The 19,344-nt window shown below is 39.4% G+C and overlaps 1 protein-coding gene across 1 annotated transcript in view; it reads right to left on the bottom strand.

Moving 5' to 3' along the window:
* Positions 1–18,102, bottom strand: part of ZDHHC17 (zinc finger DHHC-type palmitoyltransferase 17) — a 66,835-nt gene extending 48,733 nt beyond the window's left edge. Inside the window, exons 1-2 of the mRNA XM_066183289.1 lie at positions 18,030–18,102; positions 1,160–1,263 (exon numbers count right to left, since the gene is read on the bottom strand). Coding sequence (XP_066039386.1) covers positions 1,160–1,263; positions 18,030–18,092 — 167 coding nt within the window. The 5' untranslated portion in view covers positions 18,093–18,102. The remainder of the gene's footprint in view (positions 1–1,159; positions 1,264–18,029) is intronic.
* Positions 18,103–19,344: the final 1,242 nt, after the last annotated feature.

The following is a 19,344-nucleotide window of genomic DNA, read 5'->3' as shown; positions in this document are numbered from 1 at the left end:
TGGTTCTTGTAAGGAGACCAGAAAAGAAGTGTAACAACTCAGCTGAAAGCACAGATCAGCCTGAATCTGAGGGTTAAGAGGGACAAACATATTTTAGGTTTTCAAACATTCAATGAGCACACAAGGAATAGAAGTAGGTAACTTGTAAAACCACTTCTGCTGTCAAACATGCTTCCATACTTTTATAAGAAGCAGCTAGTTTGATATTGTGCCGATATTTTAATTCCTAAAAATACCCTAATGTGACTATTATAGGTTGTAGTGCTACTATTAAGTATTTAGAGCAACAATAGCAGAGTCAGACATCTGTTTCAGGAAGCTAAACTCCTTACAGCTCAAAACAAAATGTGAAGGAAATATGCTTCCTATGCCTAAAGTGGGTCTGTGTCACATGCAGAATTGCAAAGCTGCTTTCAGTTCAGGCAGGGGTTTTGTTCAAGAAAAAAATGCAAGAAAAATCTTCTCTTAAGAAGAAAAAGGCAAATAACTCTGCAAGATTCATAATTGTTTAAGCATTCAAATTAACAATACAATAATAAAAATGAAAATCTTACAGAACTAGCTCAGTGATGGTGGTGATGGTTTCTGAATGGCAAACAGTAGCAAACTAAAGAATAGTGTCATGACAACATTCTGGAAAGTCTTGTAAATTAGTGTCTGCTACAGGACTGTGGAACAAACAAATTTGTATAACACATCTGCATAAAGAGAGCAATTAAATCTGCACTCAGTTTACTCCCGCAGTCCTCCTTCAGTACTAAACTCAGTTTTACAGTAGGATTGAGACTGCGAAATCAGAGATAATGGAAGTTAGAGATTCATTCTTTCTAACCTATAAATCAATCAAACCCTTGTGTTTGCATTTAAATGTTGTCTGCTTACCTATCATCATCTATGGAAAATAAACACCAGTACCATTCTCTCTTCCAACAATCTGTCCAGCAACTACCTATATTTACAACTTACCACAATTCCTCCTGTATTTTTTTATACAATCGCCATAGATTTGTCATAACAGTAATTCTGTAGAGGTTATTTCTGAAATCTTCTACTATTGGATTGAAAATTTATCTTCCACTTCACACAAATAAAACAATCCATTTTACTGTTTCTAACTGATACAAACACAGGTAAATCTAACATTCAAAAATAAACTTACTGTGTGGCTTTGACAATGTCCCAAGTGCTGTAATCGTCAATGTGGCTTTTCCGTCCAAGAGATTCACTGTAGCCATGGTTATAATGGCTTTGAGGTTTTATTTCCTAAAAAAGACAAATTTGTTTTTAGGACACCCAAATCAGCAAGTTTCTGAGGAAAAAAAAATTAATTTTATAAGCAAAACTAAAACCAGTGCACAGTTCAGTGTACTATAAAGCCACCTAAATATAAAAGTGGTACATTTCCACATTTTGGAAAGCAGGCCACTATATTCCCCAGGATACTTTTCAAACACTTTAAAGAAAACATGACTTGCAGTCACAGGATTCTGCCAAATTCTACATTTTTTTTTCCTACTTGTTTTTTGACAGAAGGCTAACAAAAACTAAGAACAAATTTCTTTAGGTAGTAGTGGGTTTGGGGGTTTTATTTTTTTGGTTTGCTTTACTTTACTTTTATAAAGGTAACATAACATAGGTAGAAAAGCTGTTTGCCATAAACTGACCAAGTCTCACTCTGCTACCGCAAATAAATGTTGCATTTCAAATAGCCGAGATTATCTGTGGATGTTTAAGCTGTGGGTCTCAAAAGTAAACGGCATGATCATGACATGTTCTTTGGCAGATAAAGCTCCCTGACTTAATTCTGTTGATGAGAGCTCCCTGACTTAATTCTGTTGAGGAAGGGTAACACTTCCAGGCTCAGTGCTTCCCTTGGAATCTATATTCAAACACTGCATTAACACCTCACTAAGGCAGCAACACACCATTTTTCTTTACAAACACATGAAAGCTCAGCAAGTTGAAATTGAACAATTTTATACATCTTCTGGACAATTTTCTATGTGTTGCAGATGCTATAGCTGATTGCCTGTGTGCATCAGCCATGCAATTCAGTATAGCTACATAAAAAGCATGAAAACTGCAACATGGATGAAAAAGAAAAAAAAAAAAAAGAAAAAAAAAGGAGAAAGCTCCCTGCAAGTTCTAAAAATGCATTTCAGTTGATTTCATTAAAATGTATTGTTTACTTTCAGTTTTCTCTAACATATACTTCCATGAGAAGAATTATTATCTTTAATCTAAACCTGGGAAAAACTTTTAAACACCTTATGAAAAGTGTTTAATTAAAACAGTTCTGACTTCCGCTGAGCTACTGAAATCAGCGATCAACTTGGTCTGTATACTACACAGATTTTTTTTTTTTTTTTAATAAAGATAAATGAGTCAAAAAAAGGAGATGTCAGGTACAATGAGAAATAACTTCTTACTGTGCCCAGTTGTCACTAGCGAGCCAAAGTGTTTTCTTACTTCCTGGGGCTCTCCAGGAATTAACCAGCTCTCCATTGAATGGATGGAAGTTTAAGTGAACTGCCCTCTAACCCTCAGATGTTACTCATCTTGGCTGCTATTTTAAAGTAACTATTTCTACTCTAAAATTATTGCATATATCATCTCTTTTAAAGAGGCTAAAAAAAAAATTAAGTCCGAAACCCACATTTTAAGTATTTCTAGATTTCAACATGCTGAACTGCCACCTAGGCAAAAGTCTGAAAACTTTGGATAGCAATCATAACTTCAGAGCAAACTATCAAGAAATTAGTCTAGCTACAAATCTAAAAACCTCTCAATATTTATTTAAAAACTGAGTAACTTCAGTTGAGCATGTCTGTATTCATTACATACAATATACCTATTCCAGACAGGAGGAAAACAAATCCAAGCAAGAATTTCTAATGCATTAAGTACATTTTGTTGCACTTGTAACATTTGTAACACTGATGGACTAGTGCAGTAAGTCCACATTTTCAAAGCGGGCTTATTCTTATGCATGACCTTTCTTCAAAAAACCAAATTTTTACATTTCACACAGTACCTAAGTGATTAGAAGATTATAATTTTTTTTTTTTTTAATCACAATGTTATTCTGAAGCATTCAATTTTTCTTCCCTAGCCTGAAAAATTACCTAGATGAACCAATCAAGCATTGCCAGCCCAGCAGGAAGGTTGCTCTGTTGCCATCTCTACAGGAGAGACAACCTAAAAATGTAACAGGGCATCTGCTGTCATCCAAATAGTATGTTACAACCAATCCTCTTACAATTCAGAAACACAGCTTTGCTTTGTATCTGAAAAAGGCAACAGCTTAACCAAACCTTTTTTTCCCCCAGCTACTAGATAAGCCAGAGTGTTATCTGGAGTAAAAGATACTGGAAAAGATACCAGAGATCATTACAATTTAAAAGAGAAAGTAAAATATAAGAGAAGACTATATTCATTATTTTGTCCCACATGATTTTTTTTTCCTTTTCCATCACATTAGGAAAAAAGCAGGACTCATGCCATCTCTGTTAACCCAGGATTACACCACACAACAGCAGCAGCATTATCAACTCGTAATGCTCAGACCCTGAAATGCTAAAAGAATAAGTAGACCCGAACAAAAAAACATTCACTGTCCTGGAACATCTTGATGAGGAGACAGTAGTTTGATGTATTTTTTTAGCCTCCCATAGCTACTGGAAAGGGAAAAAGTCTCTCATCTAACATTTCTTAATAACAAACTGAGAAACTCAGGCTCATATTCATGTGAAATTCAGTCACATATTCGCGTACCAGACATTTTTACTAACCTGCCTTTTCCTGACCACTTCAAGCAAGCAAACCCAGTTTCTGTTCCATTAAGCCTATACTGGCCAGCCAGGAGAGCCTTCCCAAGCAGTACAGTACATTTATGTCAGCCCAGAGAGATCATGAAATCACTTATGATACTTATGTTTCCACAAAAAGGTTTATAGGACACAACAAAACCTTAGGTGTTAACTAATAACCATGTAAATTCAAGAAATGAGAGGTGATATTAGCTCCTGTTATAGCAGCTTTCTAATAACTTAAAGCTAATGACAGTACCCTTAACTTTAAAAAATATATATTCCTTTTGTACTGATAGTATCTCTGAATTACTCTCTTTAACAGAATTCAAAAGTTTCATATACACTAATGCAAAACAGCTCAAGTGAAAAAAACATTTGAGGTGATGGCAGGTGCAGCATGAAATGAGTAAGCAAAAAACAGTTCTCTCTTTTCCCCCCCAGTACAAACATGAGCAGCTACAATCCACTTGTTTAATATAAAGATTCCCAACAAATATAAACTTAAAATGAACCTTATGTTTCATAATTTATTGAGAGAGTTGAGTTCATATTTTATGTTTGGGAGTAGTAGAAACCATTCCTAAAATCCCCCAAGTTTTATGAACATCACAGCCTCCAAAATCATACCATGGAGTCTTCTATACCACATTGTAAACTGCGGAAAAATGGATGACTTTAGATGTGCCTGAGAAGAATATGCAGACACTGCTCATTTTGGAAATAAATCTTTAACAGTAAATCCCAGCAAAGCATATAAAATCTGAATTCTAGGCCAATATAGTCAATTCTCTGCAGCCTGGACAAAGATTCCCAATGTTAAATTCAAAATTTATCACTCATTATTATCTATGCAACTTGACAGTAGCATGCTGGCTAATTCAAGTGCCATTCTATGAGGGGTAACTCTTACCTGGCGTTTTGAGTGCCTGGTTTATGACTCTAATCTGCAGAGCAACCTCTGGGCTCCTAAGTCAAAAAGCTATCAGGAATCAGGAGAAAAGAAAATCTGGATTTTGTGAGTCAAGTAATACTTGATTTACCTGGTGATAGGTGATTTGGACCAAGTCAGTGCAAATAATGCTGTTACACACTATGCTTGGCTGACAAGGCAAAAATGAAAGAAGCAAGGCAGCAGCTAGGAACTGAAAATAATTGTTTCAAAGTTATGAAATACCCATGCAGGGCTAGGGTACCAGAATATAAATGCAGAAGAGTAGTTATTCCTAATTATTCTACAAAGAATGATTTAGAAAGAAAAAAACAAAGAAAGACTAATACTAAGAGAATGCAACATAGGTTTACGCCACTAACTGGGCAAGTTCCCAATACCAGGAAAACAAATGACAGCCTGAAGCAGGAGACCTTTAGAAGACCTGCAATGAGTGAACGCAAACAAGGTATCTGCTCAAGGAGGCACATATCCCATTGCTAAACGTTTAGCATAGCAACTTAAAAGACCCCCTACACTAAACACAGTCTCTTTTTATATGCATTGCTACCACAGACAATGGTTTCAGCAGCTGCTGTTGTAACTTCCTCCAACTTGCTGGACAGAAGAGAAAGCCCAACTTTTAAATTCTACAGGGATCTACATTACCTGCCTCCCACTATTAAAGGAACAGAAATAAGCATTAAAAAATTAAAAATAATGAGTATAGGCTTTTAAGCTCCCACTTAAAAGAATGAACCTCCCCTAAATTCATACACCCTCACACAAATTTTAGGAATACACTTTAAATCCTTGAAACTACTATGACTTTTTAAAACATATGATACGACAGATTGATAATAAAGTAGCAACATAACATTTTGAGCCTAGAGTATAAACTGCATTCACAAATGGCTTCAACAACACTTCCCAAGTGTTAAAATATTTTCCCTTTTTTGATGAAAATATTTATTTCAGGAAAATTTAATTTTTCCATGATGATACGCTGTTAGAAAACCTCAACAGCCAATTAAAAGATGAAAAGCTAATTGAAACAAGTGCACTTGTTTTTTGCTATTTTCATCTTTAGTGACAATGGCTCTTCCCCAGCTGAGTCAGGAAAACCAGTAAGAAGGTAGAAGAGCAGAGGCCTGACGTCACTGATTTAAAATAGGCAAGTAGCAAAACACTAGATTTCTAGTTGTTTCATCCTGTTTCAGGGAGCCATTCGCAAGCAGGACTGGAGCCAAAATTGTTACTTTTGCTCAAAGAGAAAAGTCATTCCTCTGCCCACTCTTCCCCACTGCTCTAGGTTCCATGCTCCCGGCGCCTAACCCAAGGCAGCTTTGGTACTTGCAGCTGCGGCCACACCACACCCACTCCTCTCACTCCAGGAAAGGGGCACGGGGGATCAACAAGACACAGAAAAAACTCAATCTTTCAGTAGGGCAGCGTGCTGAATCTGCTTCTCCCGTGCAAACAGGCTCGAGAGCCACTGACAGAGGGAAAGCAAGCCAACAGAAGGTGGCAGGAACATTTCTGCACCTGCTAATTGTCAATTTGACTAAGTAATCATGGACAACAAACTTCAGTTTTTATATAACCAAGAAGTTGGGCTGACATGTTGAAGAAAATTATTCTGCTTAGAAATCACTAGAGTAGGCTGGTATGGAAGGTTGCAAGAAAGACAAATTTTGCTCATCTGTACAAATGATATTTGGTTCCTTCATTTCTACCAAGGATCACTTCTTCTAGACAAGTTTCCCACTTCAGTGACTATCCTTTGACAAGGCCCTAATCACTCATATGCATCTGTGACTATTTTGACATTAATCATTAGTCACAAAATGTGCAGACTGTTTGCGCAGATGCACAAGTAATGCAGTGTAGGGGGGGGAAAAAATGCAAACAAGAGAATAATGCTTTAGAAACAACAACAAAAAGACATGTTTTGGTAAAAAAAGAAACAAAGAAAAAAAAAAGCAAACCTCCTCTGGAAAACAGGACCAGTAAGATGGGGAAAGAGAAGATAATGCAAAATACGAAATGTAACTCCAAAGGAAAAAGCAGGAAGCACAAGGAAGAGGAGAGGGGGAAACGTTTATTCTTGGAAGCTCTGCTAATATCAGCATTTCCAATCAGTCCTTCTCATAACCAAACACATAAATAAAGTTATGCTCGTTTCCCCTCGATACTCAAAGCTTTTAATCTTTTTCAATAAAAAGCCAGAATAAAACAAGCTTAAGAAGAATACTGAGAATAGTATTTACAGAAAAAAAAAAAAAAGTTACGCATGAAAAAGTAAGATGACCAAGGCTGAATTATTCTGAGACAGCAATTTCCTAATTCACAATTATCCATAGCAGGAGGATATGAATAGGTCAATATTCCTGCCTGGCCATAAGGAAAGGAGGAAAGAGCTGCTGCTTCCAGCTGCCACACATGGCTCTGGTGGGCATTAGCAGATGGCCAGCACTGCTTTGCCTTTAACACTCTGCAAGGAAGCAATACCATGATCAAAATCAGACACTCAAATTCTGAATGGTGACCAAGATCATTGAGACTTAAAGAAAAAATACTAACAAGTTTTAAGATAAAACCTTCAAATCAGAAGTATTACCTTCCATAAAATATTGCATACTATTGCCTCTGTTTCTTAATAGAAACAAAATAATTTCTTTTTTAATTGATGACTACACTGTTTTCATATCTGGCTGCAGTCAGATAATCATAATAAAATTGGAAGTGACTGCAACTGTTTCAGGGAAGCTAAATAATAATGCTCATGTATGGGTGTTACATTTAGCAGGGACTACTGGAGGTTAGTATTAAAGAATTCCTGCCCCCATATCTGGATGCTCCATTTCCCTGTTCTTCATTTACTGCAATATAGTGGTTTTTAGTTTGCTCTCCCAGTTTTCCTCCTACTTTTTAAAAGGTGCAAGAATCTATACAGACAACTTTATACATAGTTATTTGCATATTATAAACACCCACATTCATTTATATACACAAAAACTAGTCACTCATGAACCAACATTAACAGAAAAATGCTCGCTAAATACAAGCAAATCAACCAAACACAAACAACAACAACGAAGAGATACTGCTGGCATTTTAATATTTTTATGGAAGATCCTCTTCTTAAGGTTATGGTAACTTTCCTTCCCCTACCCCTTCAGCTAACTCTGCAACACACAAAGTCACAGAATCAGAGGCTAAAATGTCTTCGTTTTAGAGAGAATCACAATTAATTTACAGGCATAAGAGTAGATTTTTCTTCTCTAGAAACCAGTTTCTCCCAACATTTACTGCTGCAACAGCTAATCTAACTGTTGACTGTCATCAGCTGGGGATGGTCTGATCCTTCTCATATTCACAGCAACACCTAGCCCAGACAGGTAAGAATTCTCTAGGGCTCTGTAGGTTCATAACTTTGAGGAGCCAGAGTGTTCAGTAGCTATGAGCCATTAGATTGTCTGGACCGGGATGATTCACATACACCTTCAGTTTAGCTAATCCTGCTAGAAAATTTCCACCTAAACCAGACTACATTCTTCATGAAAAAAAAAAAAAAAAAAAAAAGGCATGCCATACCACTTTTTTTTATTAACTGATAAAATTAACGCATTAAAAAAAAAAACAAGTTCAGTGTTTGATTTGCAAATATATACCATCAGACTTGCTTTACTTTGATCCTTAACCATTACCATCAGGAATCTCCCTGCCCCCATTATAGCACTAAATTACACAAAATGAGTATGATATGATAAAAATAAACTTCCATTCAATGGTATTTCTGTTACTGTTTTCCATTACTTTTTACATTTTACTGCGTTTTGTGAAGCCTGTTTCAGTTTACCTCCATAATTTTGGTCTAATTGCAGAGTTTCTTGACGCACTAAAAGGAAAGATGCATTGATGAAAATCCCTAGAGAAGCTAATTATGGAATATATACACAATGGAAATAAATCTGTGCCTAACATTCAATCTTTTTTAAACCAATCTACAGTTTAAGTTCACAATGCTTTCTTTAGAAAGTGGTGAAATAGATTGAGAAAAGCCTCACCTCAAACACCATAAAGCAGTCCTTTTGCTGCTACAGATTTCCACCCACATGCAAGTCAGGCATTACACAGAGATCATAATCCTGCATACTCTCCAACATGGATCTCATTTTTTACATAACAAGTTAGAGATGCTCAACTAGAGGCCTTAATCCAGCCACTCTATGCAGAGGTCAGAGCTCATGTGATTTAAAGCACAGCTGATAATGGTAAGTTTTGCTTCTTCAAAACAAGCACCCACAACGAGTCAATTGTTTCCTAGTCATTTCCTTGAAGATGCTCCTAAATTGAGCAGGGTTCTACTTTAGGAAGCCATAGCTTCACAAAGAGGCTTTTAAAGAGGCTTTGTATTTGCAGACAGCATCAAAAGCATGTGTTTTTAAAAGTGCTACATTTATTAGCATTTGTAAAGGTTAAAAAAATTAAAAGCTTAAAATGCTATGGTGTAAAGCTCACTAAAAAGCTTTTGTTTAGTCAGCAACTTACATCAACATGTACATTTATCTTTTTGGCTTTCTTTCCAAGCAGTGTTGCATTATGTTCTCAGCCAAAAATCTCAGGACTTTGGCAAAAACGAAACTATTCTTTTTCCAAGCGACTTACACAGGTCTAGGTCTCACAGCACACGAGCTTACAGAGCCATAAAACCTTGGGAAAAAAATCCCTGAAAGACCCAGCATTAGGAGTCAGTCATGAGATTAATGTAAAACCATTTACATATTTCAGTCTTTTAAAGTGCTAAACTTCAAAAATGCACCCAAGTATGTGTCTAGCTCAACACAGATACTCAGGCACTAGGAGAAAAAACAGTCCTCTTTTTCAAATTCACAGAAAAGGATATTCTTAAAAGTCTTTTTCAAAGGTAAATGTTTTTTTCCATTCATCAAGTGATCCCAACAGAACGAGCAGTCAGCCCAGCTACAGATGCTCTTTTCTCCTTGGCAGATACAGAGAAAAAAGTTAGTACAAGTTGGGCTCAATCCTTACAAAAAATTTCAATTCAACATTCCCATCTCAACTTTTTAGCAGCCAATGGAGCCTCACATCAACAGCCAGTAAACTCCCAGTCCCACTTGTAATAAACACAGCCTGGTGAACCCACCAGCTAACACTAGGAAGTGCATGAAAGGTATTTCTAGTCATGCTGACAGACAATCTTCTGCAGCAGATGAGACAGCTCACTGAAGCCATGGTCTAACTCTGCAGAAGGGTCCCATCCTCTCCAACTCCTCACTTTTCAAACCAGGACTGCCAGCTCACCATCCACCTTCTGTCAGTGCTTTAGTGCGCTTGACCCTTCCATGAGCAGGCTTAGTGAACTGGCAGAAAGTTATTCACAGTGGTTTTTTTACTGGATACATTTTCTACTGATTTACTTGGAACCAGCTCATCCTGGGCCCAGACAAGCCTCACTGGCGTATGAGTACAGGGGGAAGCACCTACATCACAATCAGTTTAAGACAAGCTAAAAGTGACCTGCAATCAGGCAGGTGATCACACTGCTGCTCCTGGTTGCACCTTCTCCATGACCTCCTACCCATTCTCACAACAGCACAGTAAAGGTGTCAGATCAGGTAACAGACTCACCACCCCAAGTCACCTGCTGGCCACACAAATGCAGGGGCTCACCCCAAGATAGGTGAGGAGCTGTGCCTGGTTTCCACCATGGCATGAAACCACTTTCAACTCAATCACAAAAATCCCATCCTTCAGAGGCAGCAATGCAAGTGTTCTCAGAGTATGCTCTGATGTCCTCCCTCTCTTGCTACTGCACTCCCTCCTTTTTGAGTCATCATCTGATCTTGAGCAGCTTTCTTGAGAAGCTCTGACCACAGCATTCCCACCACCCTCCACTTTTGGCACCCCCTCCCTTACAGAGAGAAGCAAGGAACACTTCTGCATACCTCCGGACATCCTACAAGTGTAGGAAGAAATGACTAGAACTCAAAATTGCACAAGACAAATCGCAGTCTAATGTTACACCACATACTGGGTGTGACAGGTCCAAGGCTTCAATTCAGCCAGACTCCCATTGACTTCAGAAAAAGCTTTCTACTTTGCTCCACAGTCTCATTTGTAATATACCCCAGTGTTTCTCCCAACTACAAGGATACCATGAAAGTCAAATCTTTATCTCATCCTGTCTTTGAAAAGTCACAGAGGACAGTGTGCGTGCTGAAATATCAATTACTGAGGTTGCTCCTATCTAAACATGTCAGTACCAATGGCAATACTGTTCAGTTTTCAAGCAAACAGCAAACAAACATTTTCCTCCTTAATTCTGGAAATTTTCTTCCACATTCATAAAGTCTCATTACTTTCCTAAGCAAACAGGCAAACACAGTGAAACAAGCAGTGCTGAAAGACTGATCTTCTGTGAAATTTGAGAGAAATAAGGCCTGTGCTTAATAAGTAAAGGCAAACTGAATCAACACAAATATGGGTAAAAACAGACATTTATCTCTTATGCACTAAGAGGGCCTTCTCAAAATAAATTTTTAACTTTAAAATCAATTACTGCCCAAATCAGAAGATATGTAGAACAAGAATTGTAAATAGTTGAAAATTAGTTTTAGTGTTTTACCAGAAGCCCAAGAAGCCACAATTTAACCACTGAGAAAAAGACCAGAATGGTGAAAAACTGCACCATTTATAACAGGAACTGTAACAGAACAACTCTAAAAAAAAAATCCTGTAAGAATGGCAAGTGAAGCATTGGCAATGACCATGACAAATTAGAAAAATGTGAAAAGACAAAATGCTAGCAAAAGGATACAATATCTCCCTAACCCTAGAAGGCCGAGCACCATCCTAGCAATAAAAGAAATTAGCAAAAGTTGTCAAGATTACAAAGTAAGAATGATAGAACTGTCAGTAAAAACACAGATCCACAAAATGTGAAAACCTTTGCTAAGTGCAGAACAAAAAGTCTGGCCAGAAAATTTAAATTGCCCCACTAAAATGCTTTCTACAGAACAAGTATTAAACTTCTGTAAAATAGTGGTTGTTTGGGTCAACTATACAGTCCAAAAGATGTGACTATTGCTATTCATTAAGGCAGAAGAAATTCCTGCAGTCTGGATACAAGATGACATGGATTATTAACTGTTACCATTGTAAGGTATTGCTGGCTTTTCTAGGTTTTGATATTAAATTGACAAAAAAAGCAAATACTAGTAATATAGCAGACTAGCAAAGATTAGTACCATGGCTTCACAGGAAATTAAACCTGTCACTCTCATTTGATAAATCAGAAGCAATGGTCAAACACAGTTAATGTCCAAAATGTTTTTGTTAATCAAGAAATTAGAATACAATGAAAGTTAATGTGGTCTATCTTGCATGTATTAAAAACTAGAGGTAAGCAAGCTTTTTTCCTATGATTTGCTTTGTGACTATTATACATACTCTCCTAGTTAAGGAATATGCTCCAAAAAACCTCTGTCCTGGTTTTTTCAGTAGCTCCCATTTTTAAACTCCCAGAGAAGTGCCAATATGAGAACACTGAGCAGCCTTCAGAGGCTGTACCTTGACCCACCCTATTTCACCATCGTCTGCAACCTAGAAGTAAACAATAGTTAGAGAGAATTCTTACTGGGAGGGGAGGACAGGGAGTGTGTGTAGAGAGAAAAGGGGGAATAACTAACTCTCTTTCTGATACAACTTGGGGATTGTTGGGACAGGACAAAATTAGGAGTTTTTATACATCAACAAAAGCAAAGTCCTATCTAAAATAAAGACCTCTCCTAGAAACTACCTCGAAGGGATGGGCATTACCCGAGTACAAGTTTCCAGTGTGACACAGTTCCCAGCAAGACCAGTACAAATACATGTATGGGGAACAATGAGCAGGAATCACAGGATGGCCTTAGTTGGAAGTGACCATCTAAGCTCCAATCCCTCTGCCGTGGGCAAGGACACCTGGTACAAGAGCTCAGAGCCCCACCCAGCCTGGCCTTGAAGACTTCCAGGGACGGGTGAGCCCGAGGGCATTTACTGCCACAGCTGTGACTGCCAGAGCAGCGCTCTGCTCCCAAGTCCCTGCAACAGCCACTGCACTGACAGCAAAGCCATCCATGGCTTCAGTGTTTGGAAACACTGAAAGAACGAAGGAACATGAGAGACTCAAAGGGGTCAGGAGGACTGCAGACCATAACGGTAGTGTAGGGATCTGATAAACATCAGCATATTAAATAGATACAGACAGATCTATATTTGGACAGATATCCTGCAAGATGTAATGAACAGAAATAAATTAAATTCAGACTAGAAACATGTTTAAGTCTTAAACAGACTAATTAATTTTGAGGGCAACTTTCCCAGTTATGCAATATGACCTATTACCATAGGATTTTATTTTCTTTTTTTACTTTATAATTAGTACTCTGGCAATAAAAAGAATTAGTTAAAAAAACTTCAGCCTGTGATATAAGGTTGGATTAGATCTGCAGTCCTCTCTATCCTCAAACTCCAAAGCTACCCAAGATACTCAAAGCAAGGCTCAACCTTCAATATTAGGTATGCTAATTTGAGACTTCACAGTTCTGTTGTACTTCCTAAGCAGTATAAGTGATACCTGATCTTTGAATGAGCTCACAAATGCAAGACTAGTCTCGGGAGTGATCCTGACTAAATAACACAGCAAGTCCTGTATCTGTACAGGACAATTAAGAACAATCATCACTCCAGTAGAGCCCCAACAACATCTACGGAACTCCCCAGAGAACAGAGTTGAAAGTCAGGCCTTTCACTGTAATTTTGAACAGAAAAGAATCAGAGCACAGCTATTCACAGTAGGTTGACTTGTTTTCTTCAAATCACCAAAAAGGAATACAAGTGTATATGCTTCTAACTTCCTAGGTAGTTACAAATTGAACCACAAGGAGAGAGACAAAGATAAGAATGACAGCTTCCATCTGGAAAAATTCCTGTCAAACAAAGCCCACAACTGTTAAAATTGCTTTTCAGCTTTGCAGGAAGATTGTTCTTGGACAAGAATTTTTTTAATGCCAAGAGAGGTCTGTAAAAAACAGTAACTTCCATTTTTCTCAAATATATCCCACACCACCTGACACTGGTAAATGCACTACACTGAAGTATCAAACCAGATCTTCATCCCCAGTAACAGCTCTTACCATTTAGGAAGAGCTGCAGCTCCCAACAGCTGCAATACCTTTGCCAGTTAGAGCCATATTAGGCACACATCTAGAATATTTTTCACATACAAAGGTGCATTACAAGCAAAATCCATTTTCTAAGATTCTTCTGCCTTTCTGCTCCTTGAATTTCAGAATAAAACATCCAAACCTATCATCCCCTACCACAGAAGAGTCAGGAATTCACTCTTATTTAGGAGATCCAAAGAATTTAAAGTCAAGTCTGCTGGCCTACTAAAATAATTGAACCAGAGGACAACAAACATAACCAGCATGAGCAGCACTCCCATCCCAAGACTACACTGTATAAAAGGAAGCAGAGTTTGCTATTCTGTCATTCTGTCACCAGAAACCTGAACACTGGGAGAAGGAAACGAACCAGAAGGGACTACTTAGCCCAGTGTTACGCTGCCATCTCAGCGTGCTCTGCATACCACACCACACTGCAAGGCAACCAGTGCCACGTCCACCCAGAAACCTACACCCAGGGGCTGCCCTTGGTTGTCCATGCACTTCGCAGTTCTGCTAAGGAATTCGTGTGTGAATCAGAGTCACACCAACACAGGCTACACTCCTCTATATTCACTTATTTGACACAGTGAGACTTTTGTGGAATTAAGAAACTTGCATTCGGTCAACAAAAAGATCTCTGAACTCCAGCTGAAAACATCAACAGCTGGATAATCCAGCAGTGCCACCCACCTCAGCCTTTACCACTTGTGCTTTTCAATTTGATCCCATTCCACTTCACTTGCCAGTCACTGGATCTTGTTAAGCACAAGCTGAATAAAGCACTGGATTTCAGTAAGAAAATATTCATGTAGGCAAAGAAAAAGATACCTCTCACTTTTTCAGATAATGTGACCGGGGCCTTTTGTAGGCCTTTTACCATAAGGCATTATGAAAACAATTTTTAATCCTTTCCCCATACTCTTGACTATTTAACAATGATTTTTAAAGACAAAACTTCATCATTAGCATTACCACATGTTCAGCCAAAAATCATCTCCTTGTTCCTATACATTTTTAAACAAAGCATTATACTGAGAAGTTCTGTTAAATTGCTTGTTCGTGTTTGTATCCTATCAGTCAATAACTTTTGGGATACAATCCCATGCACATGCTCCTTACCTTCAGTGCACTACTTTGAATATAGCTGCGCTAAGGTGTGCCTTGCTTTACCAGCATAATTTCACATGAATTCTAGATGGTTTTCTACAGTTCCATCCTCCCTGCTTAGCACCCATCCATCTTGTTTGTCTGCAAGTTTTATTATTGACAATTCTGTTATTACATCCAAATCATTAAAGAAAATATCCGAGTCTAGCAGACTAACACCTCCAAGACTTTTAGGAACAATGAAATTCAGGAATAATCCTAACAACTATTTCCAAAATGTTTCATTTATCCAGCAGTTCTCCAAGCATTTATCACATACTGTAACATCATTCTACAAGTATCACACGTGCAGTTAATATTATTTGTTGCACTTCACCACTAAAATTATCTTCAGAAGCTACATGGTTCCAGTAGCAATCTTACAGCTAGAAAAGTGGGATTTACACTGTCATACTAAACTGAATTTGTCATAAGGCAGAATAAATATCCTTGGAAAGAGTATACTGAAGTGCAGCTTGCATTCATGAGGGAGGGAGAAAGGAAGGCCCAAGAACTCAGTCAGCAAGACACCACACAAACCCCATCCAAAGCACTCCCACCACGAGTTTCCTGAAGCATGCATATTTCCATCAGTTTCTACCTCTTCTTACCGAAATTACTCAATCCCTTTAAACTGAGTCTTTCACAAATGAATAAATAAACAGACCTCCCACCATGCCAGTATTTAAATAATTTTTCACTATTCCTTAGAACCATTAATATTGTATTCATAGTATTTCATGGCAAAATGCAAAGCCTTAGAGCCCAGATAAAAACAAATAAATCCCTTTTAAAAAACCCAAAACAAAACAAAAAACAAACCCAGAAACTTCAAACAATTTGAAAGTAATCCAAATAACTCAATACAAAAAGACAGTAAGAAGCAAAAGCCTCACAAGAAAGGCATACAAAGAATACCTGAAGATGACACCCACAATAAACAACAGCACCATGAAACAAAAAACAATTGTTAGGATTTTGACAGTCCTATAAAAAGCATCAGTTTCAAATGTATACAAATGTTGAATCTGATTATATGTTCAAACGTCACTACTTACATAAGGACTATTTTCTTAAAAAGTAGAAATCCCCATGTATTAAGGCCCCTGACCTTCAGAACCGACTGAACACAGATGCACTGCATTGTTCAGTGGGCAGGCCTGTGACAACACAGCTCGGCCACAGCACACAGTCGTTAAGTTTTTAAAAAAGCATTTCTGGAGTGTCTGTTAACAGCCAGTCTGTCTCACCACCAACATGAAAAACATCCTTCTCTTTGAAAGCTTATCTGTACAAAGACTTTAGGGAATAAGGAAACACTCAACAAATCCATGTAGACATTATCTTGTAAGATCTAGTCAGACACTCAGCATTTCTGGAAAAATCGAGTGAAATTCCCTCCAAATTAGTGATATTTACCGCATGTTAAAGGATTCTAGTTGAGGTTACAGCACACAATATGTATTAACTTCCTTTCCCATCCTTTGTGCACACATTCAACTTTATGCATCAAAGGAACAGTATAAAAATTCTACCAGATTAACTAGCTAACTACCAATTTGAGAGATTTTAGTTTGCTATGCACTGATTTCTCAAAGTCAACAAAGACTAGTCATCAATCTTTAAAACACAATCAATTTCTGACAAGCTGTAAATGCTTTTTATTCCATCTTCCAGTCTTAGATTGCCTATCTAAAGTTTCCACAAGTTAAGAGCACTTTCTTTCAAAGAACATCAACATCCTACAGTCTGGATCACTACTGAACACTTGTGTCACTTCTGAAAATCATCAGACACTGCTACCGAGGGCATTGCATTTAGCCTGACTCCAGTTAGGTTAAAAAAACGTATAGCAACAGTCTACATACATCCCTTAAAACAAATCCCAAAAAAAGCCCCAAACGAACAACGTAAAAAATTGAGACACATACTTGGGGTTTATTGCTAGCTTCAGGACAGACTGTTCTATTCTAAAGTCATGGGCTCAGTTGAGAGACGTAGAGCAGGTAAGGTACACAACCACAGATAAAGGCCTGCAGAGCTTTTTCAGTCATCAAATAAACGAACAGCCTTTTCAGATACTGTTAAAGGAAAAGATGCCATCTGCTCAGCAAAAACTGGAGCCTGACACATGCACTTATTTGTTTTTTAGGCAGGAAAATCAATTCTTACAGTCCTTAATGTATCGGGTGACAAGTCCACACGTAAAAGCTTTTCTAAACTATTTAAGATCCGTTTCAAAACAATCATACTAGTCCTCAAGAAAACACACATGCTCTACTGACAAAGGTGGGCGGCACAATAGATGGGTAAAAAAAATGGCACGAAACGACCTCTGCATGTTACCTGTAAACATTTCTGCCACCGCCAACACACTGGAAAAAACAGACCGCTTGCTCTGAAAATAAGCCCACGCCACACGGGGAGCGCTGGGCTGGATGGGGCCAGCCGCGACCTGCGGGTGAGCTGCAGAGCAGTGCCACCCAAGCCCAAGGGGAAACATTTATTCCTGTGAGCCGCTCCCCCGGGGCAGCCGGGCCGGGCCGGGCGCCGAGCCCCGAGCGCCGCCGGTGCCGCGGCACCTCTGCCCCCGCCGCTGCTCGGGGGCGGGCGGCATCGCCGACGAGGGAGCACAGAGGGCCGGCGGCAGACCTCGCACCGCTCCCCGCAAACCGCACCCGCCTCCCCGCCCGGCCCGGCCCGGCCCGGCCCTGCCCACCCCGGCCCGCCGCCGCCGCCGCTGCCGCGCACACCCAGGCCGGCGGCGGGGGGCGGCGGCGCACCTCCCGCCCTCCGTGCACCCCGCCCGCCCAGACCCGCTCCCCCCGCCCCACGGCGGGACGCCGTCCCGGCCGCGCCCCGAGCCCCGCTCCCGCTCCCCGCTCCCTCCGGGCGGGCCGCTCGCACCTCCGGGTGCAGGATGGGGACGCAGCCCGCCTCCTTCTCGTACTCCTCCAGCGGCACCGCCATCTTCCTGCCAGCCCCGCGCCCGCTGCATGCCGGGTAGTGCGCGTGCCCGCGGCGCCCCCGCGCGCCGCCGCTTCCCCTGAGAGCCCGCGCGCGGGGGGGACATGTCAGTGCGGGGCCGGCTGTGGGTGTGGGTTGTTTATACGTGTACACACACACAACATCTTACATGTGGTATGTGCATGTATGTCTATACACCCCCCATGTGTTTGGAGATAGCAGGATCAGCTCTCCTGGAATCGGTATTTGGTATAGCATAGGTTTGCGGTGATACTCCTGAGAGGGAGCAAGGTTCACTACAAGTTGGAGTTTGAGAGAAAAGAGAGCCCTTCACCTTCCACCTTTAATGTAGATTTGGTTCCATGCTAAGCAATGTCTGTCCAGTTTTTGTTGGGAGTTATCTTCATGTCTGCTAGGGTAGAAAAGGAGACCATGGGAAGAAAGCAAGAAGGTTTTAATTAGGTTTTTGCTCTCAGCTGCGGGAATGTTTGAAACCCCCCAGCAGTCCTGAGGAAGCAATTCCTTCCAATCATTTGTGCCCGACTGGGCCGGTGGTTCCCCACATCCCAACACACGCGCTGCCCAGATGGCTGCGGATTTGGGGACAAGTTACAAAATAGGCTTGGTGCTGTTCAGCTAGTCATTTCTGTTCTCACAGGCTGTATAAGGTGCGTACAGTCGAGATCAGGAATACTAAAGCGCTTTATTTCATTTTTTTAAATAAATTGCATTTTAATCAAAAATGGTTTTGCAATTACAGAATGTTATTGCTGGATTGACTGCTGCTTTATATTGCTATATCTACGGTGCTCTCATTTGCCTTTGTGAGAAAGGGACCTTTAGATAATATATTTTGTTGTATCATAATACATTAAGCTCATAAGCCTAAAACCCTACAATGATGTTCTCTTCATTACTCTTTCCTATCTCATGCAGAATGTAACAGAGAAGCACTAATAAAATCTGACTGCAGCATTATTAAAATGTTAAACCATAAATGTCTTTTTTTTTTTTAATCTGTATTTTAATTCAAAATTGTGAAGAAGAATGACATAAGATTTAGAAACCGGGGGTGTGAAACAGGTCTCAAAGCACATATTTGAAACCATAAGGACTGAAGTGCTAAAAGAGCAGAACAAGACACAGAGCATACCGGAGAGGATCTTTTTTTAACAGTCTATATTATTAAATGTACTAGGGCTTAGATATAATTTGCAATTTGATTTGCATGAGGAAGAGGGTTTTCAACCCCCTA

The sequence above is a fragment of the Chamaea fasciata genome, unplaced genomic scaffold (assembly GCF_029207755.1).
Source record: "Chamaea fasciata isolate MVZ Bird 193981 ecotype frontalis unplaced genomic scaffold, bChaFas1.0.hap1 SCAF_5, whole genome shotgun sequence".
Taxonomy (NCBI): domain Eukaryota; kingdom Metazoa; phylum Chordata; class Aves; order Passeriformes; family Sylviidae; genus Chamaea; species Chamaea fasciata.
The sequence above is the reverse complement of the archived record's forward strand: the minus strand, read 5'-3'. Positions and strand labels throughout refer to the sequence as shown.